Genomic DNA, 26019 nt, shown 5'->3' with positions numbered 1-26019 from the left:
AATAGCTCCTGTCAATGCGGGAGATACGTCATAGGAAGAGCATTCCGTGAGCAAATGCTCAACCATAGCGACATGGCCGTTTACCGTCGCCGGGTACAAGGTCTGGTGGAGTGTGAAAGGGAAAAACGGCGATCCTGCTTCAAGCTGGACCCGACGGGACCGCAGGAACTTGTAGACTTGGACGTGTCTATTTGTCGCTGCTGGCACCAACGCTTCGTGCAGATCGTGGTGTAGTTGGCGCACAGCCACTTGACCACTTCGAGGTGTCCATTCGATGCTGCTCCGACGATCGCCTTGACTGTGCATCCTTCACTCCTCTCGGCATGCAGCATCTGCACGATATCGAGTCGACCGTTTGCCGCAGCGCCGTCCATGGCGTCAGCCGTCCAAGCGCGAGAAGCTCCGTAGTTCCGAATCATGTGCTGAAGGTCGTGGGCAACAGCGCGGTCGATTGTCTCGGGAAGTATATAGTCCGTGATGCATTGCAGAACGTGGAGGGTGCCTCGGGGGCGGGAGCGCCAACGAGACAGTCAGCAGAGGTGTTATCTCCATTCGGGCGGTGTGCTTGGTGCTTCACGTGGTAAACTTGAAAATGATGTGAGGAATGCTACCACCTCGAACCGCGTAAGCATCCCGTTCAATGGCTGGAGAGATGGACGTATCAGCTTGGTGACGCGCCATCTTGGAGTCGCTGCATTCGGGGGGAGGCGCACCGTCTTCGACATTGCTAGCATTGTGAGCTCACAGAGTTACAAATCCTGGTGTTCTGGTGTTGGTTGGTATCGAGAATCTCGGTTGGAAAAATCGGGAGGCACGCGTGTGTGAAGTTGGCTCGAGCTGCCGCGCTTTCAGTGTCCAGCTTTGTTCTCGTCGTTTTCTACTCGCCAGCTTGATGCTACCGCGTGCTGTCGCCTTCACCAAAATGCGCTCAATCATCTGTGCATCGCACGCCGTCAACAAGTTCTTCGCCGTTTTAATGTTGCCGTTCACCACAGCATCTTCCATCGCCAGCTCGAGAGTAAGCGCGTCGCAATATTTCAGCAGCAGCTTCACCATTATCGCCTGACCGCGCGTTGAAGACTCAGCCGCGGCACAAATGACAGCACTGGGCGTGCTTCTCTTGGCCAGCTCCTTGACCATCAGCGCATTGTTATGAATCACTGCCAATCGCAACGCCGGACAAACCACGTAGTATCCGCCTCGCGCAGCCAAGAGCGTCGCCACCTCAACCTCGTCGTTCAGTATGGCGTTCTTCATCGCAGACGTAATGTAGCGCACCTTTAGGGGGTCCTTCTTGGGGCGATCTTCCCACACATCGAGTAAAAGTTTCAGCGTCTCCACTTGACCAGCCGAGGCCGCCCTGTGCAACGCGGGCCCAAGCGTGTCGGGGCTTGCCTTGCCGAGGAGTCTTACATGTCCATAAAGTGACGCCCCTCCCACCGCATCATTGATACTATCCGAGTCGCTTTTGGGGAGTAGCAGCCTCACAATGTCGATATGGCCCCGAAATGCGGCCGCGCACAGCATGCCGCGACTGTATGGGTTGCCGCTTGAGGTCAGCAAACGAACTAAATCAACGTTCCCAGCACCAATGGCCGCGCGAAGGAGGAGCGATACATCCTGTGCAGGAGACTCTGCGAGCAAATGCTCGACCATAGCGATGTGGCCACCGCTTGTCGCTTGGCGCCAGGCCTCGCGGAGGGTTATAGAAGAAAATCGTTGCAGTCGCCTGATTTCAGGTCCTAGATGTCCAGTTCGCAACAGCAACGTCACCACTTCATCGTGGTTCTTCCGTATGGCTGAGCACGCTACCCTGCCTACAGCAGCCGGGTTGCATCCGCTGATCAGCACCTTGACGGCTTCGACATCTCCGCTGGAAGCAGCTCTCAGCAACGCAAAAGTCGTGCAGCACGGGTTGCTGCACTTCACCAGCAGCCGAACCACGGCAAAGTGGCCATTGCTCGCTGCATCCTCCACCGCACTACCCGTGGTTTACACCGATGGCTGCTCTCCACGTTCAACAAGAATTCAACAGTCTCGACGTGGCCATTCGCTGCTGCAGCGTTCAAAGCAGCTTCCAGCGGGGATACCTCGCGGAGAGGGACGTAGTCTGGTAGCTCTTTGCCCCACTCCGTTCGACTTGGCCACGCAGTCTCCGTCGTCTTGGGGGTCTTGCGGCATTGCGCAGACAGAGGGGTATATTGTGGCGCTAGCATCCACGGGACCAGCAATTTCAAGACGGAGACATGGTTGGATCTTGCTGCCATCTTGAAAGCGAAGGCGATGGTAGATTGGTCGCATCGCTTCCGGAGGAAGTGGACAACTTCGACTTGCCCGTTCATTGATTGCAGCAGCTTTCAGAGCTTCGTCAAGGTACAAATCTGGCTCTTGACTCCACGCAGCTTCATAACTAGCCACTTGACCACGTCCAGGTGTTCGTTAGCCGCTGCCCTGGCCAAAGCAGCAGAGGGATATCTTGGAGAAATCTGGAGCAGTCCGAGTTGACCGTGGGCAGCCGCAAAGTCCAGCGCTTGACTAGTGCAGGGACGAGAGCTTCTGTGTACTTGAACTACGCGATGCAGGTCGTAGTACACAGCGGCGTCGAGGTTCCTGGGCTGCAAGAAGTCGTTGACGAGCCGCACAACGCGAGGAAGTTTCGCCAGATTCCGTGGGATTGAGGCCGAGACTGCGAGGAGAGACGTGGTCACCATTGCGCTTGAAGGAGGTTCTTTGAGGAGTGACGGTTTGTCTTGAAGGCGGCGGTGGTGGAAGGATGGACCATCGGCACGAAAACTCGCGTCATCTCGGGGAAGGAATTGCCCGTCTGCATTGCGGCCTGCAAGTTGCAGGCTGCAACATCAGCACCACGCATTTACAGGGCAACGTTACACAAGTTGGCAAAGCTTCGGTGGTCGATGCTCTGTAGAACGGTGAACTCTTGTTGCTCTTGCTTCGGCTGAATGCGGTGCGGCACCGCCAGGGACAGTTGTGTCGAGAATCTATTGGAAGCCGCGAAGAGGAAGCTTTGCTGGGATGTTGCGCCTCGCAACTCGTTACCGTCGTCGTGATCTCAGGCACCACGCAAACTTTCCCAGCTGATGAAGCAATAGGCGCTGAGTGGATGACAAGTCACAACGAGCACACGACTGCACCGCGATAAGAAGATGATGGACACCAAGTGGTTCTGTGGAGTAAAGTAAAAATGCAGCACGTTTGCTATTATTTTACATCGAAAAGCCAAAATGGAACTTGCTACGATAACTGTTGGCGTTGTGTGGATCTACAGGGTGGGGCTAGTTACAGAGATGCTTGGGTCGAATGGTCCAATCCAGCAAGTCGGTGACGCGCGAGAACAGCAGTCGATCGCTAAATTTTTCACGCAGGAGACTTAATACACGCTTCGCCTCGCCGCATGCCTGCGCGCACCGATACCGCAACCAACTCCCGTCTAATCAAAGGTCACAAGGTGAGAGTCCATGCTGCTCAGAGCAATCGCGAAGGCCTGCACCGGTGTGAACGGGTGGGCGTAGTCCATCGAGTAAACCTGGCGGTCCTGAGTGCGGCCGAACAGCATAAGAGTCTTGTCCATGTCGTCAGGGTGAGAGAGCAGGAAGTTCTTCACGGATGCTGCGGCGACACGGCCACCGAAGTCCAGGCAGTAAGCCTCCAGCGACTCGATCCACACAGGCGGCTTGTTGATGAGGTGCAACGCGCGAGCAGTGTCCGGGTTCTCCACTTGTGACAGAATCGTGTCCTCCTTGGTCTCTGGTCTCCATGGCTGCACCTGCCACGACGGAGCACCGTCAACGGCACTGTCGACATCAGGCACAGGCGCAACGAGAGGAAGCGCAACACGCATTTGCCGCGGGGATTTTCCGAACGTGGCAGCATACTGCACCGCACCCAGCTCGGTGGGCACCTCGCCGGTCGTGTCGTACATCGTGTACTGCGATCCCATGTAGTTCTTGTCTAGTCGTGCAACCGGCACAGGGGTGTTAATCGGAATGGCTCCATCCTCGTCCGCTTGGTTGGAGGCGTCCAGGTTCGTCGCGAGCGAGATGATGAAGCTCACCGACATGTCGTACTGGCGACGGCGAACAGCCGTGCACAGAAGCGTGTCCGTGTCCTGTGTGTACAACTCGTAGTTGCCTCCACCGCGAGTGCGGATGTAGCACTGCATCATCAGCGCCTGAGGCGGGGACGGTGCGGTCAGGAAGCGAGCAAGGAAGGTGCTGTTCATTCGTGCAGTGCGAATCAGCAGCTGACGCAGCGCGACATCCGCCGGTGGAGGCGGCTCAACCGGTGCCTGGTCACATGCGCTGACGTGGTCTGCTAGGCCCGCCTTCTTCATTGTCTCGGAGCAGTACGGGCAGTTGACCTTCATCTCGTTAGCCATGCGCTGCGCGTGACGCGACGCCGCAAGCAGCGAGAAGCCAATCGCCTCTCTGCACATGGGGCAGGATCCACGCTCGCTCACCCACCGCTCAATGCACTCCTTGCAGAAAATTTGTCCACAGCACGTGGCTTCCGTTGCATTGGTAAAAACCTCCTGGCAGATGGCGCACTCGAGCATCTTGCGCGTGTTCTCCAGCGCCTCCAGCTGCTCGTCTCTGGGGATCGGCTCAGGCGCAGGGTACGCCTGCGTGCTGACCAGGTTACTCGCAGCAAGCGCCGAGGCTGCGGTTCTCTGTCCCAGGTGTCGGCTTTTCAACGCCGAGTGGATCTCAAAGAGCATGTCAACGACTTCACCCACACTGCGCTGTGTCTCCTGCGGCTCAGCATCGGGCTCAGCCTCGGCCTCCGGCTCGGGCTGCTCCTCGTCCACGTCCATCTCCTCGTGCTGGTTGTCTGCTGCCTCGTCCTCGTCGTTATTCGGGAAAAATCTGTTTCTGCTGCTGCTGTTGCCGTTGGTCGCGACGTTCTCGTTGATGGCCGAGAAGCCCGTCGAGTGCCGCTCGCTGAGTCTTCGCAGGCCGTTGCGGCTGCTGCCCATGAGGTCCACGAGACCCTCGCCCTCCGCGAAAAAGCTGGACACCTCTATGTCCATGTCGAAGCGCTTGTGGCGAGGCGTGATGCGCGGGCTGCTGCGCGGCGACAGCAGGATCAGCTCCGACAGCGTGCGCGTGCGGTGCATCTTGTTGCTGTGTTTGGGCTCCGTGACGACACGCAGGCGGCGCTGCGCGAAGCGCGAGGCCGAGGAGAGCGGCGCGGCGCGCGCCTCTCCGCCGCCGTTGCTGCTGCTGGGGCTGGGCTCGCCCGCCGAGAGGCTCGGGGTCGGCACGAACGTGGACGCCATGGTGCTGAGAAGCTGAGGGCTCGAGGTAATACTCCCCCCTGCGCGGTCGGCGGGGAAGTGCGCGAATGAACCTTGCGGAGCTGAGGTGGCCCGGAGTGATGGTCGCTGGCTGGCTCGAGCGAAATCCGCAAATGACTTGGCTGAAGACGCCAGGGGCCCGTTTGTGTGGCGTTGTGTGGGCGGAAGAGGCATACTGGGGGCAAGTGAGGCGCTTACCTTCCCCTCGGATTTCCGTCCTCGAGTGTCGTAACACAGCCGGGCTCTGCCTCTTCCACTGTGGGGATTTGTATGCGAAAATGTACGGAGCGGCCTCGTCGCGAAGATTCACTTTCCTCTACAACTTAGTACCGTTGGATTCGCGTTTTGACTCGCATCCGAACTCTACAAGTTAAATTACTTGAGTAACCACATGTGCCACAACACGCTCTGTTCTTCACGTATTTTCTGTACCACCAAGTCTCCGCTGCGAATTTTCAACAGCGGCGACATGTTGAAAAGTGGCACTGCTTGGTCTCGGGCGAGCTCACGAGCTGCCTCGCGGCCTGCTGCTTGCGGGCAGCCAACGCGGGGCTCCCGGGCTCGGACTGCAGCGCGCCCAGCTGTCGGCGCCTCTGCTGTCGGCGCCTCTGCTCGCTGGCGGCGCGGTGCTCGCCGCACGATCCAATGCTGCCGCGCTGCGGGCCACGTAGGAAAAGAGGCGGCGGACGGTTTCAACACGCTGGGCTGATGGGTGAGGCCTCCGCAATTGACGCTGGCCATTGACGGCGCCGTGCGTGCTTCGCTGTTCAGCGCTGCCTGTACACGGCGGGGAAACGCCCTGCGCTGCGCTTTTCGATGCGGTTCTTCCCCGCCATTGAAACGCTCGTCGTCGACACTCTTTGGACATGCCGCTGCGTCGCGCCGCGAGCGGAGCCGGGCAAGGCGTTGCACTGCAACCAGCAATGGTAGAGGGGAGCGATATTCGAACAAGAGCGTAGCAAATCAGAGCGGGTGCCGGATAATGCGATACAAATTCCAAGTCTTCGACATGTTCAGCGAAAATTACCGGACAATGCCGTGGACCGGCTGGGCCGCCGCCGAGCGTCGTCAGCTCCTGCTGCCACGAGGGCTGGCAACCCGTGACGAGATCACCTTATCGATGCCCCCGCGTCCTGGTCCCGCACTGCGCCGCTGTAAAACTCAGCGAGAGCGCTCCTGGGCTGCGAGTCCCCCGTGCATCTTCTCGGCGCGGCGACTAACGCACAAAAAAATGCAGCGAACGTTCACTTCAACCAGCAAGCACTTGCTCGGCCCGAAACTTGCCCACTTGCCCTCTTCAAGCCGCGCACCCTGCTGCCGCCGCCACTTTGGACTTTAGAGCCAACGGCAACAAGCAGCCGAAGCAGGTGACTGCTGTCAGCTGTCTCTCGCTGGATCGCGCCACGCTTGACTCGCTCGTGGTGAGCCAGCAGGCAGGCTGTGCTCAACTGGCCGGCTGGCTGGTGCAGCGTCAGCTCGCAATCTGAGCTCGGGATCCGTCCGCTGCTGGCGCTGTCAAGGTTCTCGTCAGGACCACAACAGTAGCGAACACAATGGCCGGTTCCAACGCCGTCTTGGCATCGGCAGTAGTCATCTGGAACGAAGCCCAGTGTGCGGATAGGCGAATAGTTTGGAATTGCCAGTGCCGCCAGTTATGAACTCCAGACCACACGAACAAGGAAGTTTGAAACAGCGTCTTACGTGGTCATGTCTGCTCTTGCGTATCACTAGGTGGAGCTAGATTTAGCTGACTCTTGGTGGAAATCAAGTTTTCTTTTCACTCTTACACAACACAGGCGCAAGTTGTCTATGATGGTCTCGATGTACTATTCGTTTGAAGTGGAACACAATAAGGTGGCAAAAACGCACTACCGCCGCTGTCTACGCGTTCTCGGCGACGTCTTCGGAAGACTCTACCCTTTCCTTGACGGCCTGGTGCATCTCCAGCTCCGTGAGCCCCATGCGGCCGCGCCAGAGCTCGAACAGCCGCAACGGATCCTCGTCGTTCATAGCGTCGATCATGCCCTTCGCCTTGTCTTTTTCGTTCAGGAGGCCGAACCAGTCGCCGCTAGGATACACTATGCATGCAGCGGCATAGCGGTGGCCGCCGTAGTGGCTTGACGTCCACAAGTTCAACGGCTTGTTCGCCTCAGATGCGGAGCTCTTCAGCCACTCCAGCAGTTCCGGACCCTTGCAGCCACAACGCTCGTCTCTGTGGTTCAAACGATAAGTTTTCACATTCGATATTAGAAAACTGCAAATTCACAAGCCGACGTCAGAACGCAGCCATACCTTGCAGCGTGGCCGCACACCATCATGTGATAGCCTTCTTCGATCCGAGTGTACTGCAGGTTCCTGCATGGAGACAAGGCCAACGGTTAGCACTATTATTCTCAACCCAACACAGATAGCACTTTCAATCCACTCAACGTACTCCTGTTCGAGCAGCTTCGGCATGTCCAGGTCCTTCTTCAACGAGTTGCTCACCAGGGTCGAGACTGCACGAACCAAACCAAGATACTCATTAGACAAGTCGTCTCCTTCATCACACAGTCGACCCACACTTACTCTTCGACGGAACGACGTTGTGCACGCGAACACCGTCCGGGAACACCAGAACGTCGTGGGCGCCTTCCTCCGCGTCTTCTGTCGACTCCTCAACCTCCTTCATCCCACCGCTGCACACGCCCGTGTACGGAATGGCCGCTGTCACCATCAGCGGGCTCTTCTTGACCTTCATGACGTCCCAGCCGTAGACTTTCGCCAGCGCGCCCATGTACGAGCTCAGAATGTGCTCGGGCGAGCGCTCTAGCTTGGCGGGCCACGCGTTGGGGTCCGTGTTCTGCGGCTCCACGATCACATAGTGTCGCTGGTACGACCGCGCCGAGCCCTCGATGAACAGCGCTTCGCTCTTCTCCTCCTCCGTCGCCGCCTTCCTCTCCGCGCGCTTGGCGCGGCGCTCGGCGATCTGCTCGGGCGTCAGCCGCGTGCCCATCTGCGGCGCCTCTGTGTTGAAGAAGGCGACGCAACGGCCGGTGAGTGGCAGGCGGGTGACGGTGAGGCGCGTAGAGACGGACTTGGCGAGGCGGAACATGGCTTAGACGCGACGGGTAACGCAGGAGGGCAATGAGGAAGTGATTGACCGGCGGAAACGCCGACGTACTTCGGTAATGGCGCCGGGGAGTAATCTGATGTAATCAATGTGTGCCACATAAATTTATCAGACGGAATGATGGTACCTGCGGCTTCAACTTGCCTCGAGATCGGCGTGTTGCTGCGTTTGCGCGGATTGCGAAGCGAGTTCATTTCATTCATTTAAGCAAGCCGTTTATCGGTCCTCTACTACTACTTCTGCCTGCTCTGCAAGGAAAGCGTGCCCTGTATGGCAACACACTCCAGCCCCGCAGCACCAAACGAATGGCGCTTGTCGCTGTTGATGCGGCACACACGCAGTAAGCAACGTAAGCGCGATCAGGTCCGTTGCTGTGTCGGTCAAGCTGCCTGCATCGGCTGCAGCGCAGTGTCGTCGCCGGCGTCGTTGCCGTCGTCTGGAACAATAGTCCACAGTATGAAAGATAAGGCACGGAGTGAGTGAATGAATGAAGCAGGATCATTCCTTCGTTGCTTTACAGATTGTCAACTCGGGGGCTACCGTATACTACGTAAGACTGCCCTACTCTGTAGGCTCCGGAATGCATTGTAGCATCACACGTAGCGGTAGCGACCGCCGTTGCCGTGACGACTGCCATGATGACCGCCGTGGCGGCCCGAGTGTGCAAACCACTCACGGCCACGGAGGAGTGGAGTGGCTTCAGCATGCTCTTGGAGAGGCTGCTGCTCTCCGGACGGTGGCGCTGAGTACACGGTTCGAGGAGCATCACGGCGGGCCTTGCGCTGTTGCATCCACTCCCTCTTGCAAGCTGGATCAATGTCAGCAAATGGAGAGCCTTGTTCCATTCCGAGATGACCCTCTCCACGGACAGCAGCGAAAGCCCTCATCTGCTCATCCGCCGTGGGCGGCCGGTGGCTCGAAAAGCGGCCGAATCGTCCGTGCGTGACGCCCTCTGCTTGCTTTTTGGCCCCCTCTTGTGAAATCGGTTGCTCGGAGTTCTGCATAGCTCTCGCGGCCTTGAAGCGGAGAACACCGTCTCCAGTCCATGGCTGATGCGGACGCCAGTCACCCCGCCCGTGATGGCGGACTTGTGGTTGAGTTCGCGCATCCGTGAGCGGGTGTCGGCGGGATACGCCGCGACATCCACCAGGACTCGAAGCTCGAACCGTACGAGCCCGGCGGATTGCTTCAGTCAGTTGTTGGCTGGTCGTGGCGGTGCTAAATTGCACGGTGCTGCCAGCGGCGGCGGAGGTCGGTGTTGAATGGCACATAGTGCGAAGAGGAAGGGGCTTGGTGACGCGCTGCATGCTGGAGGAGGCAAATTCCGAAGTGAGTGAACGAGATACAGCATTGATAGCAAAGGAGAAATACTTCAACGAGACTTTCATTCCGGCCGGAATGTGGATCAGTTAGTTGCAGTTGACGGGACGATACGTTTGGAGATGATCGGTTATGCCAGCTCGAATGCAATTTGAGTCAGGGGCCAGCCATTGCTATTCAAGACAAATGCTTTAGCTCGAGTTCATGACTTAAGCTCTAACGCGGTAGTAAAACCTCCGCATTCATTCATGACTTCTGGGTCGAAAAGCTGCAAAATCGCTTCCGTCGTCAAGATGGTGAGCCCTGAGCGCCGCCACAATGTCAGCCTGAGCCACTTGTTGCACCAGTCTTCGCTGCCTGTTGAAATAGAGCAGCAACCGCGACGAAAATGTGAGGCTCTGTCCTATGATCCGACATACAAGTGTTTCGTCGCTCAAAATCTGCGGTAGCAAAGCAACAACCGTCCCCCGTGTGATTCTTCCGGTGAGACTCGCGAGAACCTCTACGACACAGCCTCCAGTGTTGCCTCGCACTTCCTCATCGACCACTTTCAGCACTCGAATGGACTTGACAGTGAAGGTTGGATTGCCAAAGGTAGGGCGGCCTCGCTGCATCACGTACTGGTGGACTTCTCCACTTGCGGCGGGGTCCTGCTGGCTCACGTGAGTACGGGAGCAAAAACTGCTTCGCGCACTCGGGGACAACCCGAAGGCGCCGCCACGCAAGCCATCGAGCAGATTCCACACCAACTTGAGCACGTCACCTTCGAAGCGCTGGTCGTTCAGCAGCAGACGACTGTGATGCACGTCTCGAAGCTCCATCAACTGCTGAATCTGTTGCCGAAGCTCGTTGATGTCCAACGTGAGGTTGCACACACGAGACTCATACACCTCGTGCTCGTGCCGCCGTTTCCGCTGCGCAGCGCTCATTCGATACGGCCGTTTGCGTTGGTTGTCCGGCAACACTTTCAGCACTTGCGTTTGGTCTGGTGCTGCTGGTTCAGATGGCGTGTCTTCACATTGGCTCTCCGGGCTGGAACACAGCAACCTGGATATCTCCATCGTCTCGGCTGCCAACTGCCCAGCGGCCGGGTAACGCAAGAATGAGTCGGACGAGAAATCTTACATTTGACAAGCAAACTCGGTCCCTTTGGCAACCGTCGTTTGACGTCGATCCAGGAATTCGCTGTTGGTATCTCATGGTCTGACGCAAAGGACGGAATCGTGCTGGGACGAGGACTTCTAGCTGACTCAGTCAAACTGACGAAGCAACAGTGCAAGTGCAATTTAGGACGCAGCGCTTTTGACTCACTGGTTAACGGTTGTATGTGCCCTAGCAGTGGTTGACTTTGAATCCGTGCAAGCTCCTAGAGCTTGGTGGCCTCCTGGACGGGCGAGTGCTCGAGCAGGTAGCTGTCGTCCTTGGCCACTTCGCTAGCCTTAGGCGTCGTCATGAGCGACACAGCAACGGTCACGACTGGCGGCACAATTAGCGTCACGATGAAGGTGATCATGCTGTTCTGCGAGTAGAGACCCTCGGGCAGGATGAACCAGTTGAAGCCGCCCACGAATTTGCCCTGAGCAATCACGCCGCATACGAAGATCGTGAGTAAACCAGCGGCGCTGCCGGCGAGCGCACCGGTGCGAGTCGCGCGCTTCCAGGTGCCGAGGAGCATGGGGCCAACAGCAGCCGTGCACAGCAGGTCGGCGATCAAGTAGAGAGTCAGGATGTCGTACTGCTGGTATCCGATCGCGATCGCCGGCGCGTTGAGAAGCACTGACAAGAAACAACAAGACGGGGATTAGCACTACAGTAGAAGCTGCGAGGAGGAGGAAGTGCAAGTACTCACCGCAAATGACACGCGAATGCATGAGCGAAAGCTTGGGGAAGCACGTCGTAAGCTCAGCAGCGAGACCCATCTGGATGGAGTCGGACACTCCGCTCGACAGCATAGCGATGACGACAACGATCAGCACCTGCCAGCCACGCCCCATGTCGATCAGGACGGCGAAGAAGAGAGATCCGTCCGGGTACGCAAGGTACGAGACCATGCCAGCCATCGCAAGCGCAACCGTGAACAGCGCGATGATGGCACTGGCGATGAGCGCAGCCTTGCGAAGCGTGTTGTCGTCGTAGGCGGCGTACACGCGCTGCCAGAAGCCGGTGAAGAAGAGGTTGGAAGCCGTCACGGCAATCACGAGCGTCACAAGCGTCTCAAAACCCGCAGTCGTGAACGCAGCCACATTGGTCGACGACCACGCGCCCTCGGGGATGGATACGTGGAAGAACATGGCAACGCACACAACTGCGACCAGGAAAACCACACCGATACCCTGCCACACGTCCGTAGCGAGACTGGCTCGCAGCCCACCGATGACAAGGTAGAGGTTCGTGAGGAAGGCCACGATGAGGATCGTCACGATCGGGTGCGCGTTCGGCGACATCATGGTCGTGAGCTGCGCGATGCACGTGTACTCGGACGCGAGGCAGATGAACTGGTAGAACATGGAGATGAACCCGACGTAGACCTGCATGATGTAGCCGAAGCGGTGCGAGACCACGTCCGTCATGGTGACGTTCTCACCCAGCGCCGAGCGCGTGTACGGTCCAACAAGCGCCAGCACGATCATGCCAACGACGCCCGAGAGCGCGTAGCCAATGACACCCCACGATCCAGCACTCACACCAATCTCCGGGTACGAAAACAGCGTTCCAGCGCCAATTCCAGCCGAGAAGAAGCACCACGCCAGACGCAGCGTCGTCGTCGAGTTCTTGGCGCTGTTGAAATATTGCCGCACAAAATGTAAGCGTACTGCTTCCCACTGCTGCAGCCAAACTGAAGACTGGAAGCGCTCACCTCACGAAGTTCTTGACCGAGTTGACTTCCATGCGGCGACTGACAATGATGGCGTAGGCTGCCACCGCAATGAGCGTGGCTGCCATCACGCCGTAGGTGACTCCACTTGCAAGCATCTTGACGGATCTATTGGAGATCTAGTGCGCGACTTCATTAGTTTTTTGACAAGAATCTCCTCCGCGCAATACAATAACTGCTGGGCTTACCCGGAGGTTTCTGGTGGTGTTCGCAGGCAGGCAGCAGACACGAAGACATAGGCACCGTCAACAACAAGAAGAGCAGCAGTCCCTCCGCCGGTACGAGCCGGATCAGGTTCTAAGGGTCTCATCTCAGCCGGCCAACGCATGGAACTCGTCCATGGCTGGCAGTCGGCACCCCTCGCTGATTGAGTGTCAGTTCATGCAGCCCCAACACGAAGAGAGGGCGAAGCAGATAAAAACTGAAAGAGGGCAAAGAGCAGCTAAGTACCGGAACGAAGGAAAATCTGCCAGGACACTGGAGCGATTTCGCAAATAGGCCTTGGGGCAACGTTGAGCGGGCGGCGCTGCTGGCACCGCGTTCTCTCTTTGCTGCAGGACACGAGTGGTTGCGATGTGTTTACAATCGCGCGGTGTTTGGAAGCAGACGGTTTTGGTGGATGTAAAACCGTCCTCGACGATTGTGAAGCTCTTCAACTTGACAACTGCGCTTTTATCCGGATGACTGGCATCCATCCGGATAAAAACACTGACCACGCAAGCAAAGCAAGCCTGAGGCCCAGTCTTGTATCTCGCGGGATGCGGGATGGGACCAATCAGAGCTCTTTGTTGCGGGTCGAAGCGGGACGCTTTAGGGACGACACCCCCTCTTGTCCCTCTGGGATGTTGTGTGGCGCGGGCCGCGGGATACATAAAATTGAAAGGCAAATGTATCGGACTGCATCTCGAACACACTGCCAGGGTGCCGGAGGTCCTGGCAATAACCGAACTCGTCCCAATCTCGTCCCGCGATTGCGGGGAGATATAAGACTACTGAGAGCAGTAAGGCAAAGCAGCAGTTTAATGTCCATCCGGCAAGGCATGCAGAAAAATGGTCGTAACTTCAAAACTACATAATTGTCGGATTGAGAAGCTAGTTGCACCATTGTAAGAGGAGACACAGACCGACTTTTGAGAGTTTTTGTGTTCGGAGTGCTGCTGTTTTGAGTGGGGGGGGGGGTCAACGATTAACCGTGTTGTTGGTGAGTGCTGCTGTTTTGAGTTGTCTGGACGGACGAGTTCGCGGTACAGAGAACCCCGGTTATAGTGGAGGTGTTTGGCCATCAACTTCACAAGCTCTCTTATAGAGTTTTGCTGTTATAAGAGGGAACCTACCTATTGAACATTTAAACTACTATAAAGCATGGAAGTACGAGGTGATCGACGTCTGGCGCTTAGAGATAATCGCCATTCTCCTCGTCGCATTGACAACGTTCTGTACACTGGTGTCCTGTAATCCGTGAGCAAACATGTAGACCTGAAGCTTTTGAGCTGCATCTAGTGCCTCGCTGTGCGAAAACGGTCGTTCCTCCTCACCACCACAATCACTCTCACTGTCACTTGAAACTTGCTCGCTTGCGTCGTCGCTGTGTGGGCTATCGTCAACAGCATCTTCAACGTCAACGTAGCGTGCCACACTCAATGGATCCAATAGATCTAATCTAGATATCAGCGCTTCTAGATCTTCCAGCTCCGTTTCTCTTGTCATCGGCTCACTGTCGCGCTCAATCCTAGCGCTCATGCTTCCTGACACAACCTAGTATACCGCCGAATTGTCGCATCCGAAACCGCGTTCCATGCGTCCACGACAAATTTTATTGCCGTCAACAAATCTAACCGCTTCTGTGGACCGGTCTGCTCAATCACCCACTGCACAAATAATTTCTTGTACTTCAGCTTGAAGTTTCGAATAATGCCGGCGTCCATTGGTTGCAGGTGCGACGTAGTATTTTTTGGTAGGAAATGGATGTACACATTGTTCAGTTCAATGTCAACATGACCGGCAGCGTTGTCGAGTACCAAAAGTATTCTGCGTCCATGCATCTTGAGATTTAGCGCCCGCACCCACTTCAAAAACACTTCAGAATGCATCCATGCTTTTTGGTTCGAAAAATAGTCCATAGGGATCGCACCAACGTTGACACCTTTGAAGCAGCGAGGTTTCGCAGCTCGATTGATCACGATGGGCTCCAATTTTTCAGTACCTGCCAAGTTGCAGCATAGTCCGATACTAATTCGAGTCTTGTCCTTCTTTTTGCCTGCAACGGACTTGGTCGCTAGCGTTTGACTTGGTAGCATACGGTAAAACAGAGCTGTCTCGTCCATATTGAAAATATCTTGGGGGTTGTATTTGTCGAGTAGCTCCATTAACTTTGCGCGTTGCTGGCCGAGGTCCGCCGTGTCAACCGATCCAGCCTCCCCATGCATATTGTGTAGCGTCACACGATGACGAAACTTGAACCGTTGAATCCACGACAGGGAAATTGTCCCCTCTCCGACGAGTTCATTTGCCTTTGTTCGTAGCACCTCGTCCGAGAGGAGACCCTTGGATTCTTGAGCATGCACGAACTCCATCAGCTTGTCTTCAATAGACGCATGGTGCGACTTGCGTTTCTTTTTAAGGTTCCCATTGGGAGTGCAGTCAAGTGGCTGGCTGACAATTTTCCCCACTGTCGACAGGCCAATCCTTTTGTTGAGGCGTACGGCGACCCACTGCTGGAGATCGACGTGCTTGAGACTGGGGTGCGCCTGATGATACCGGCGGAGCTCGTTCTTTTCGTAGATAGTGAGGTGCTGACGTGACGAGACCAATATTGCGCTCTTGATCGTGTTTAAAAGTGGGCCACGTGTCCCCCACTCTTCTTACAATGTGTGGTTTTGGTTTGGTGGGGGAGCTCTCTTACACTCTTACAGTCTAATAGCCGGTTTGACTTGCTTTTACTATAGTCAGAATTTGGGATATCGCAGAAACGCTCTATTAGTCGATTTTCTCTTATACCCGGCGCCAGTTTAGCCGGAGTTCTCTGTGCATCGGATTCAGCCTCTAATCAGTTTAATGGCCAACTTAGACTTGATTTAACTATGTGTGGGATCTCGTCTGATCACGCTCGGTACCACTGAGGGTAGGGTTATAAAACCTCTCTTCCCTCATAACTTCGTAAGCTGACCACTTTGTTGGTGTATTACTTGCTCCAGATCCCTTCCACCCTCCGCTGTCGCCATGCTCGGCGGAGCTCGCGGAGCATGGTTTCTAAAGGCTACTCCTAAAGGCTCACGAGCTCATGACGCCTCACCCCTTATATCTCAGTGCAGGCGTCTACTAACGTAAGGGCTCCTGAGTAGATGAATTGCTGCTTGTCTACTAGTATACCAATAGGACACGCATTATTAATAGGTAGCTTTACCTGTCTGAGGCTAGCGACAAGCGCAGCACCGCAATGCGATAGTTAGAGGACGCGACTGCCACGCCTTCTAGCCTGCCCTACCAATATTCAGCGCTCGTCTCTTTGGGTGCATTTTGCAGCAGAGTTAGTGATAGGGCCCTGCAGGAAGCTTCTCTACGGAGTCGTCCACACACTGATATGGTGCCCGACCGGCCGACTTACTTGCGAGCGGTGTCATAAACAATGCCAAACGCTACCCACCACATACCTATGCCAGGGTATATACGTACGACGAAAAATGCTGCGGGGCAGCAGGAAAGAGAAGGAAGAGCTCTTCCGAGCACTGTTGACGCGCGGTGTGTGGCTGGTTGGTCCTCCCGTGCACAGCTTGAATATCAAGTCACTGAGGATTTCACTTGAAATCGGCTGTTTTTATTTTGGCAAATCATATCTAGAAAAAGATGGCTACATCGTCAGGATTGGTAGAAACAGTGATGGCCAATAAACTGCTCGTGGCCATGGAACTGATGATTTGCCTTACGGTTAGCTGGATCGACAGTCAGTGTCGAATGAGTGCGCCAACGGGTGCCGGCAACGGTCTATTACACTATCCACGACTCCACACTGCTCGAGTCCGAGAAATGTTGTCTTGAATGGATGCTGGGTGTAATTTGGCACGAATGTGAGCAAAATGAACCAGCTATCGGAGATGCCTGCTGTAACGGGCCAGGTGTGTGTCCGTTACTAGCTTACACGTAGCGGTGAGGAAGCTTGGTTAATACTCGGATTTAGTGAGACCAAGCAGTCATTCTTGGGTAAAATCAACTCTGTTTTATGTAAGGACCAGGGCGGCTACCCCTGGTCTCATGTGAGCCACTCAAATGCAGGTCAACGAAATGGGGTCTGGATCCCCCAATTCAGCAATCACGATGACCGTCAGTACACGCTAATCGTGTACTGACTTAACTACTTTATGTACTGTCAATCTACCTACTTATGTAAATGGGGCGCATTACATAACCCCCTCTCAAAGTTGCGCTTACGCAACGTAAGTGCAAAAGACACATTTCCGAATGAACACCCGAAGAACACCATGGACGACCGAGGCGGCGGAGGGACGGCGCTCGTGCTACCGAGCGACACAGGACGACGCAGGCGCAGCAAGCTTACACACACCAAGACATCTCGTCGGCGCACACACCGAAGCAACGCGTAGCTCCCCAAGTGGCTGCGGACATCCACGGACACCCGAAGGAACGGCGGTCGTCGCAACGACGCAGCATGGGAAGCGACGCCAACGCTTGACGAAAAGCGCAACTGTGATGCGCACAGAGCGGAGACCCGGCGAGTGTCGATACACAGGATGGCGATCAGCGTGGCGTAGCTCTTCGCGACGATCCTTCGAAGTAACTCCCGACGAAGAGTCGCGTAACCGTCGACTCGAACCGACGTGGCAGCGAGACCAGCTTGGACATCTTCGACACCGGCGATCATCGGTGGAGCGGCGTAGTGGGCAAGCGCTCACTGTGCTGAGCTGTGACTCGTGGGTTCGACCCCACGCGAATCCTTCTTGCCACTTGCCATGCGCAGTCGCTCCAAGCTTGATCAGGTCGCGCGCGTCGCCGTGGGAACTCGAAGTCCAGCTAGCGCAGTGGTCGAACGCTGTGCCACCAAGGTGGAGGTCACCGGTTCGAGTCCGGCGGTCGTCGTCGGGTTTTCTTCTTAGTCTTCGCGGTGAACGCCACCGCGAGCTAGTGGTGGGGGTCCACTTCCATCATCACGGTCAGTTAAGGCTTCAGCTTCCGCGGGGAGCTCCATGGTCTCTTCAGGAACAGCGACCTTCGCCTCATAGTCACGGACAACATCGGGGACATCCCGAAGAATAGCTGCACGCGTCTCCCACGTGTCCTCGTCAGGTGGAAACTACTCGGTAACGTCGCGCGGCTGGGATCGCACGAAGAGCTCGGACTGGATTACGCCCACGCCCGTTTGCACGAGATGGGTCCTCGTGGTGAACGATGCGGTCCACAATCCAGCACGCTTCACCCGCCAAGTCGACAATCGGAGGAGGACCATCGCGACGGTACAGGCTTGGGTGATGGGTGTTGGCGTCGCGAGTAGCCTCGGGTACATTACCCGCCAGTGAATCCTGGTGATCAGAGGTAGGAATATCGGCAGGAAGATATCGCTTGAGGCGCCCAACGTAGAAAGTCGGGTGAAGACGTAGCGACGACGGGATGTCCAGTGTGTACGCGTCGCCGAGGACCTTGATCACCTTGAACGGGCCGATGAAGCGCGGCGCGAGCTTGTTGGCACCGAGGTTGGTCACGGCGGAGGAGCGGATGCCTTCGGTAGACAGTAACCCACGGTCACCCGCGCGAAATGAAGTCATGTTCTTGCGTCCACGCTCGTCTGCATTTTCCTTCTGCCGGTCCACTGCGGCTTGTAGTGCGTCTCGCACGAAACGTGTGATTGCTTGACGCTGCACAAACTCGGAAACCGCCAAGTGATCCGTGGGACTCGCCGAGGACTTCGGTGCATAGTTGACGGTAGTAGCTGGTTGCTGCATCGTCGCTGGAGCGCCAGCGGGGTCGATCAGAGTTCGCTCTGTCCAGTCTGCGAGCGGCGTCACCGCTCGATGCGGTGCGGCAAGGGCCTTCTTCACTTGGGATCGTGTCACTGCATTTGCGCTTGATTCGGTCACTGGGAAGCGTGGCGACGCCTGTGAATTGACCGGCGACGGCTCCGCCGGCATCTCGGTCGGCGGAAAGTCTTCAGCGGTAGCTCCTCCCCCGCCAAGCATAGAGACACGAGCCTCCGTGGGTTGGCCTACGGCAAGCATGGCGGGTACGCGCGGGTGGCGGGCGGAGTTCACGAAGAACGGAGTCATGCCCGTCGACGAGTGCTCGGCGTTGTTCAGAGCGAACTCGGTCAGGGGTAGGAAAGCGCTCCAGCTCGTGAACGACATAGCGTAGCTGCGGAGCACGTCTTCGACGACGCGGTTGACGCGTTCGGTTTGTCCATCCGTCTCCGGGTGAGCCGCGGTGGACATCGGCAGCTTCGTTCCAAGCAACTTGAACAGCTCCGTCCAAAACGCGGACGTGAACCTCGGATCCCGATCCGAGACGATGGAATCGGGCAGACCATGAAGACGGAAGACGGCGTCGACGAAGTGGGCTGCGGACTCTTCCCCAGTAACCGTGGCAGCCACGGGAACGAGATTCACCATCTTGCTGAACCTGTCGACGAAAACGAGGACTCCAGTGCGCCCGTTCGAGTCGGGTGGAAGACCGAAGACGAAGTCCATCGAGACGAAGCGCCAGGCCTACGTGGGGACCGGAAGGGGACGCAGCGGAGCCTGTGACGACGGCGAGGGCTTTACTCGCTGGTAGATCTCGCAAGTGCACACCCACTTGCGCACCCACTTGTACAAGTGGGGCCAGAAGAAGTCTCGCGCCACCGCCGCGAAGGTCTTTTCGCGTCCCAAGTGACCCCCGATCGGAGCATCGTGGTACTCATGGATGATCCGGGCGCGAAGGTGTTCGTCATTCGGCACCACCACTCTCGGGGCATCGAGCTGGTCGATGGTGTATGTCAGCAGGGAGCCATCAAGCCGATATCGCTCGACGTGGCTGCGGGTCGAGCGCGACAGAGCCTTCAATGTCGCCTCGCTTGGAGAGCGGAGGTGGGCCAGGATGCTGGCGTACTGCTCGTACGCTGCGGCGATCTCGTCCCGAAGCGGCATCTTGGGGGCGACGCTTGTCAGGTTCAACTCCGACGTCACACACGTCGCACACGCGTCTTCATCATCTTCATCAGTTGCCTGGCGCTCGAGGCCTTTACGTGGGTCGTAGTCTGGACGCCGAGAGAGCGCGTCGGCGAGGATATTGTTCTTGCCAGGCTTGTAGTGCACCACGAAGTTGTACTCGGAGAAGAAAGACAACCAGCGGGTCATACGTTGGGACAGATGCGGGGATTTCATCGCAGGTCGCAGCGATGCATGGTTGGTGTAGACCGCAAACGTCTGCTCTCCGAGCAGGTAGACCCTGAACTTGACCAATGCGTAGCTCATGGCGAGGAGATCCTTGTCGTGCACTGGGTAGTTCCTCTCTGCCGGCTTGAGCTGGCGGAACTGGTAACTGATCACCCGCTCACGACCCCGTCGTCGAACTGCATCAGGGCACACCCCATGGCAAAGTCGCTCGCGTCGCAGACGACGTGGAATGACTTCGAATCGTCCGCGAGCATCAAAGCAGGGGCGGATTACAGACTCCTCTTCACCGAGTCAAATGCGGCTTGGTGCTCTTCTCGCCACGACCACGTGGTGTCCTTCTTCAGCAGCGACGACAGTGGCTGGATTGACTTCTCGTAGTCCTTGGTGCACTTGTGCAAGTAGTTCGGCATGCCCAGCCACTGACGAAGCTCAGTGGGACTCGTGAGGGTCGGCCAAGAGCAGATTGACTCAACCTTCTCAGGGTCGGCGCGGACTCCGTCCTTGCTCACGTAGCAGCCAAACACCGGGATCTCCGGTGCGCAGAACACGCACTTCTTCAAGTTGGCGTAGAGCTTGTTCTCCCTCATCACCTGGAAGACTTGTTTGCAGGTGCTTCAGGCGGACTTCGACAGCGCTGAGGTCACCTTCGGCGCGACTGTGCACGAAGATATCATCGAAGTAGCTCGGTGCGAAGTCACGGAGCGGGCGCAGCACATGGGAGACCATGCGGGTAAACGTGGCCGGCGCGTTCTTCAGACCTTGGGGCATCACCAGCCACTCCCAGAGCATGCCGCTCGGAGTGCTTACTGCTGTGAGAGGTATGTCACACTCTCGCATGAGTATCTGGTAGAACCCATCGGTCAGATCGATGGCGCTGTAGATCACGCTTCCCGCCATAGAGTCCAGCACCATGTCCTTGCTCGGGATTGGCGTCTGCGCGGGTATGGTGGCATCGTTCAGCTTGTTGAACGAGTGAACAATGCGCCACCCGCCCGTTGCCGTCTTGACGCAAAAGGTCGGGCTGGAGTGTGGCGAGATGCTTTCGCGCACGTGACCTGCCCGGCGGCGGCTCTCGAAGAAGTCGTCGATGGCCTTCACCCGGTCACGTGGAAGTGGCCTCTGCCGCGTCACGCAGTACTTCGTCCCAGGCGCGAGGTCGATCTCGTGGCGCACGCCTCGGTCGGCCGGGAGCTCAGCGGGGATCTTGTCGGGGAAGATGTCCGCGTACTCGCGGGCAGTTTCGTACACGGGGTTATCGGACTCACGCAGAGCTTCCCAGGACTGCGCCACGAAGCGCTCCTCGCGCGCTGACTTGGGCTCGGTGTGCTTGGGCCTCGACGGCGCATCCTCGACCTTGACCGCGTGTAGCGTATCCACCGGGACCGCTTCGGTGATCAGACACACTTGCTCGATCTCGCCTGCCTTCAGGTCTCGCAGGAAGTTCTTCCAGGAGAGTCCTGAGAGACGCCTGATTGTGTTGGCATCGCGAGGCGGACTCGCGACTTCGATGACGCGCGATCGTCGTGGAGCGCTCTCCACGTACACGAGAGCGCACACCGACTCCTTCGGTGGGTTCTCAGTCACTGACGGTTCTCGTCGGGACTTCAGGCGGCGTCGCTTGGACTTCTTCTTTCGCTTCGAGCGGGTGCTCGAAGAAGACGCATCGCTCTCGCTCAACGATGATTCACCCTCCTCTAGGTGTGGGAGGCCACGCTCGATCACACCGGCGGTACGCGGCTGCATCACGCTCTCAGCCGCAACATCGTTGTGCGGGAGCGACTCGTGCTCGACTGCCTGCTCAACTTGTGACTGGAACCCACACTCGACCGCCGTCTCATTGCGCGACGGGAACCCACGCTCGACCGCCGTCTCATTGTGCGACGGGAACCCATGCTCGACCGTCGACTCGTTGCTCGACGGGAACTCATGCTCGACCGTCGACTCGTTGCTCGACGGGAACCCATGCTCGACCGCCGACTTGTTCTCACTGTGTGGGAGCGCACGTCGCTCGACCACGCGTCCGTCATCGCGCCCATGCGATGTCATCCGGACATCATCATCATCATCATCATCCAACAGCACGGCACATGCCATCCAGAGAGGGCCATCGCTCGCTCTGTGCACAACTTGCGTCGTGGCTGTCTTGTCCATGACGGTAACGTGAGGCCAGTCTCTTGGAGCCACCAAGAGATACGTGAACACTCACCTACGTCGAAGCCACGTCGACGCTTGACTGACCGAGCAAGCCAGTCAATCTCTGGCTGATATCGTGCAAGCCACGGGATCACCAGAATGCAGTCGAACACGTAATTCATCTCGATCACCAGGAAGTCGTCGTTGCTGCGGAAGCCGTCGAACGTGTACGGCAGGGACACCTCGCGTCGCGCGCCGCGGTGGGCCTTGCCATCCGCAAGCTTGACTTCCACCTCGCCCGGACCCTTCCGGACGCGAACGCTCGCAAGAAGCACCGATAGATACGACGCGCGGAAGAAGTTGTTTGTCGCTCCTGAGTCAAGGAGCGCGCGCAGTGGACGTCGGGCGCCGGCGACATGGAGGCTGACGATAATCAGCCTCGAGTCGCCACTCGTAGAGGTGGCATTAAAACGTGCATATAGCACGGGAGGGCTAGAAGGCCGGGTTGCCACCGGAGGACCCGGACCTTCGTTCCAACCAGTAGGGTGCCCCGCACCAACTGGCCCCGGCCGTTTTTTGGTTGGGCGGCCGGGCTAGCGTCGGCATCGACGTGCGCGAGAACTGGGGCTGGCGCGCGGCACTCTGCTGCGCGATGTCCAATCTTCCGGCAGCGGAAGCAAGTCAGAGGACGAGCGCTCCGACCTCCTCCCCCACCATAAGCCGAGCGCCGTCGATCACCCGACGCCTCAATTGCGTCGATCTCCATGGGCTCGGGTGCGGATACCCGAGAGACGTCCGGCATAGCGCGCGCGTACGATGCCGCCACCACGTAGTCCTCGCGGAGCGCGAGGGCGAATGCCTCCTCGAGCGGGGAGGGTTCGGCTCTCGTGAGACAGTACCGCGTCATGCCTTCGCGCATCCCGAACACAAAGACATGTACCTGAGATGCCATGTCAATGGGGTGGGTGACAATGCACGACGCAAGGTGTCGTGTCTTCTGAACGTAGTCGCGTATGGACATCTTGCCTTGTTTGCGGGCGAAGAACTCAGCACGAACGCGCGACTCGTCTTGGGGCGGCTCGAACGCGAGCCGGAGGTCACTCTGGAGCGCATCCAAGGTGGGGAACGCGTGCTGGTCGACGACGAGCTTGCCGAGGGCCCACTCCTTGGCCTTCCCGGACAGCCGGGAGAGTAGGAAGTTGACCTTGGCCGCCGGCGCTTCAATCATGCGCGAGGCGATAGCGATGTCGATCTCGCGGAACCAGCGGTTCAGCGGAAGCCGGTCGTCACCCACACCGGAGTATGTCGATATCTCCAGTTTGACGACGTCGTTCCTCGAGGAGCGCGAGGGAGTTGTGACCCGCCGATTCGCGTCGGCGAGCTCGCGTTCCATGAATTCTTGGGCAGCTTGGCGCTGTTGTTCCGGCATCGCTGAGCTCAGCAGCGAGGTGACAACAGCTTCTCCGGACACCGCGCGAGGCGGTGGAGAGCTTCCCACTCAATCCGCGTGAGATGGGGGAAGGCACCATGCTCCAGGGTTGCTCCTGAAAGTCCGGACGTCAGGACTTGGCTCATCTTGGTCTTGGTCGTTGGAAAGACTACGAAGTGCTACCAGGTGTAACGGCCCAGGTGTGTGTCCGTTACTAGCTTACACGTAGCGGTGAGGAAGCTTAGTTAAGACTCGGATTTAGTGAGATCAAGCAGTCAGTCTTGGGTAAAATCAACTCTGTTTTATGTAAGGACCAGGGCGGCTACCCCTGGTCTCATGTGAGCCACTCAAATGCAGGTCAACGAAATGGGGTCTGGATCCCCCAATTCAGCAATCACGATGACCGTCAGTACAGGCTCATCGTGTACTAACTTAACTACTTTATGTACTGTCAATCTACCTACTTATGTAAATGGGGCCCATTACACCTGCCTTGCCGGTGTCATATTTGTCTCCACACAGCACCTCCGGCGCGCCATGTACAGTAAGTGCTAGTAGTTCTTCCCTGGCACGAGCTCACACTCACAGACAGCTACTTCCCAAGTTCATCGCAAGGGCGCAGGGCTGACAAAACCGTACAGTTCCATCTGATTCCTTATCAATGATTTGGGTCTCGCCAAAAATCCCTGTGTACAATGATATGCTTCAAGTCCGCCAAGAAGAAGAACATTTCAAGGGGGTTGTCGACGCGTAGACGCCTTGTGCGCATGGGCGCTACTCGTCCCCACGCCTCTCGCCTGTCCGCCTGTCCGCCTGCTCCCAGTGCAGCTATGACAGGCCTCGCTGCTTCTCCTCCTTAACCCCCGATCAAGAGAGCATCCTTGCGAAACCATGCTACAGGCGACGATAAGTGACGACACACTTTGTTCAACTCGTTATACGATATAAAGAAGTGGCAGGAAATGGTCAAGCCGTCGTTCCCCGCGTTCAAAGAGAAAGAGAAAGAGAAACACCTGATGGCCCCCATAGAGTTCTGCGTCCCCGAGGAAGACAAAGCGTGGCGCAAAGCAGCGGGTGGATATCCCCTGGACAGACACGCCCGTTAGTTCCGCAAGTGGAAGAGGAAGGATGAAAGCAAAATCAAGCTGTACCAATACTTGGATCGGGAGAAGATGAGCTTCGCCTGGGACTTATATCAATACAAGTGGGATCACTTGCTGTTGCCATCGTCGTGCAGAATATTCGTAGCCGTGAAAACTATTTCGACCAAACTGCGCGAGCAAAGCGATGGACGAGTTGGAGGCGATGAAATTTGACCTGGAGATCCCGGCTGACAAGTGGAAAGCGCGCGTCAAACCAATGCTGGCCAACTACAAGATGAGGACTGGAAATCACCACGTGCCGCGCGACTACGTGATCCCAACGCACTCTAGAAACAATTATTGGGAAGAGAAAGACAAGGGTATCCAGCTGGGTAAGCTGGTGTACAACCACGGATGGACGAGGATGATGAAATAGCTAGCTATTGCTGACGGAATCTCGAGCTGTTTGCGCAGGGGAATTTTAATGTCCGATCGGCTACACCTACGGGAGAGACCACTAAACTGGTACACCTGTCATACAGTGACACCTCCCTAAATGAACCCCTCTAACTGGCTATGTGTTCCCTATCTGGTTAGGATTCCTCGACTGCAAACGGGATTATATGGATTTCACTATAGGTGCTCTATAACTGATCAAAAACCTCTTTATTCTCTAAATGGTCGCCATTGTTGGCGCCTCAACCCTCTAAATGGACGCCGTAGTAATAGATCCAAACTCATATATATTTCTCAATCACTTGCCTGCCTCCTCCCACGTATGCCATTGCTACCACTACCCCCGCCACAACAAATCGAGCGAAGAGAGAAATTGTATTTGGGATGCTAAGTTGGAACAAAGAGTTTGCAGTAACTGCAAGCTTGTAAATACTGATAAAGAAGCTAGCCACAGTATTTTATACATATATTTTTACGAAAAACTAAAATATTATGATGTCGAGACAACTATAGGGGTTATGCAGTAGATACCAAGCAAAAGATAAAACTGCAGGCATGGTGGCAGGATATCGGGACAACAAATATTCCTATAACCTCACTGTATTGAAACTCACGTACAACCTGAGCCTCAGGTCCTGAGGGGATGCGATTCTGCTAATACCAATGAGAAGAAGGAGTAGGAACAGACAATACCGCGCCTACCGTTATTGGTTGAGTTCTGTTTGTATGAAGACGAAACAAAACAAGAGCACGAAAATGCTGTTGGAGAATTGGAAAGTGATTCATTTACGTTAGAGAGCTGGGAGATGAGGGTCAACTAAACGTCAACCCTTGATCGCTATCAGTCAGATAGCCAACCCTTCAGCTCGAGTCCAAGCTGGCCACTCTAACAAATGCTGGAGGGGTACCAGGTAAAGACAGC

At 56.6% G+C, this 26019-nt stretch overlaps 6 protein-coding genes across 6 annotated transcripts; 1 reads left to right on the top strand and 5 right to left on the bottom strand.

Annotated features, from left to right (window-relative positions):
* Nucleotides 1-3193: 3193 nt before the first annotated feature.
* On the bottom strand, nt 3194-5296 carry PHYSODRAFT_544210 (hypothetical protein; the record flags this gene model as incomplete). Its single annotated transcript, XM_009529158.1, has 1 exon — nt 3194-5296. One exon carries the CDS (start codon nt 5294-5296, stop codon nt 3449-3451), a length of 1848 nt encoding a protein of 615 aa, XP_009527453.1. The 3' UTR covers nt 3194-3448.
* Nucleotides 5297-7195: 1899 nt separating this feature from the next.
* On the bottom strand, nt 7196-8411 carry PHYSODRAFT_559259 (hypothetical protein; the record flags this gene model as incomplete). Its single annotated transcript, XM_009529157.1, has 4 exons — nt 7196-7526; nt 7607-7669; nt 7749-7812; nt 7883-8411. The coding sequence occupies 4 exons, from the start codon at nt 8406-8408 to the stop codon at nt 7196-7198; spliced, it is 984 nt and encodes a 327-aa protein (XP_009527452.1).
* Nucleotides 8412-9988: 1577 nt separating this feature from the next.
* PHYSODRAFT_502827 (hypothetical protein) lies at nt 9989-10675 on the bottom strand (the record flags this gene model as incomplete). Its single annotated transcript, XM_009529156.1, has 1 exon — nt 9989-10675. One exon carries the CDS (start codon nt 10673-10675, stop codon nt 9989-9991), a length of 687 nt encoding a protein of 228 aa, XP_009527451.1.
* A 437-nt stretch (nt 10676-11112) lies between these two features.
* PHYSODRAFT_301074 (hypothetical protein) lies at nt 11113-12931 on the bottom strand (the record flags this gene model as incomplete). Its single annotated transcript, XM_009529155.1, has 4 exons — nt 11113-11522; nt 11596-12524; nt 12604-12729; nt 12810-12931. The coding sequence occupies 4 exons, from the start codon at nt 12929-12931 to the stop codon at nt 11113-11115; spliced, it is 1587 nt and encodes a 528-aa protein (XP_009527450.1).
* A 1426-nt stretch (nt 12932-14357) lies between these two features.
* PHYSODRAFT_502807 (hypothetical protein) lies at nt 14358-15194 on the bottom strand (the record flags this gene model as incomplete). The annotated part of the gene is made up of 1 exon (XM_009529154.1): nt 14358-15194. One exon carries the CDS (start codon nt 15192-15194, stop codon nt 14358-14360), a length of 837 nt encoding a protein of 278 aa, XP_009527449.1.
* A 9327-nt stretch (nt 15195-24521) lies between these two features.
* Nucleotides 24522-25077, top strand: PHYSODRAFT_332196 (hypothetical protein; the record flags this gene model as incomplete). The annotated part of the gene is made up of 2 exons (XM_009529153.1): nt 24522-24616; nt 24840-25077. The coding sequence occupies 2 exons, from the start codon at nt 24522-24524 to the stop codon at nt 25075-25077; spliced, it is 333 nt and encodes a 110-aa protein (XP_009527448.1).
* Between the last annotated feature and the right edge of the window lie 942 nt (nt 25078-26019).

The sequence above is a fragment of the Phytophthora sojae genome (assembly GCF_000149755.1).
Source record: "Phytophthora sojae unplaced genomic scaffold PHYSOscaffold_4, whole genome shotgun sequence".
Lineage (NCBI taxonomy): Eukaryota > Oomycota > Peronosporomycetes > Peronosporales > Peronosporaceae > Phytophthora > Phytophthora sojae.
Note: the sequence above shows the minus strand (reverse complement) of the source record. Positions and strands in the feature narration are given on the sequence as shown.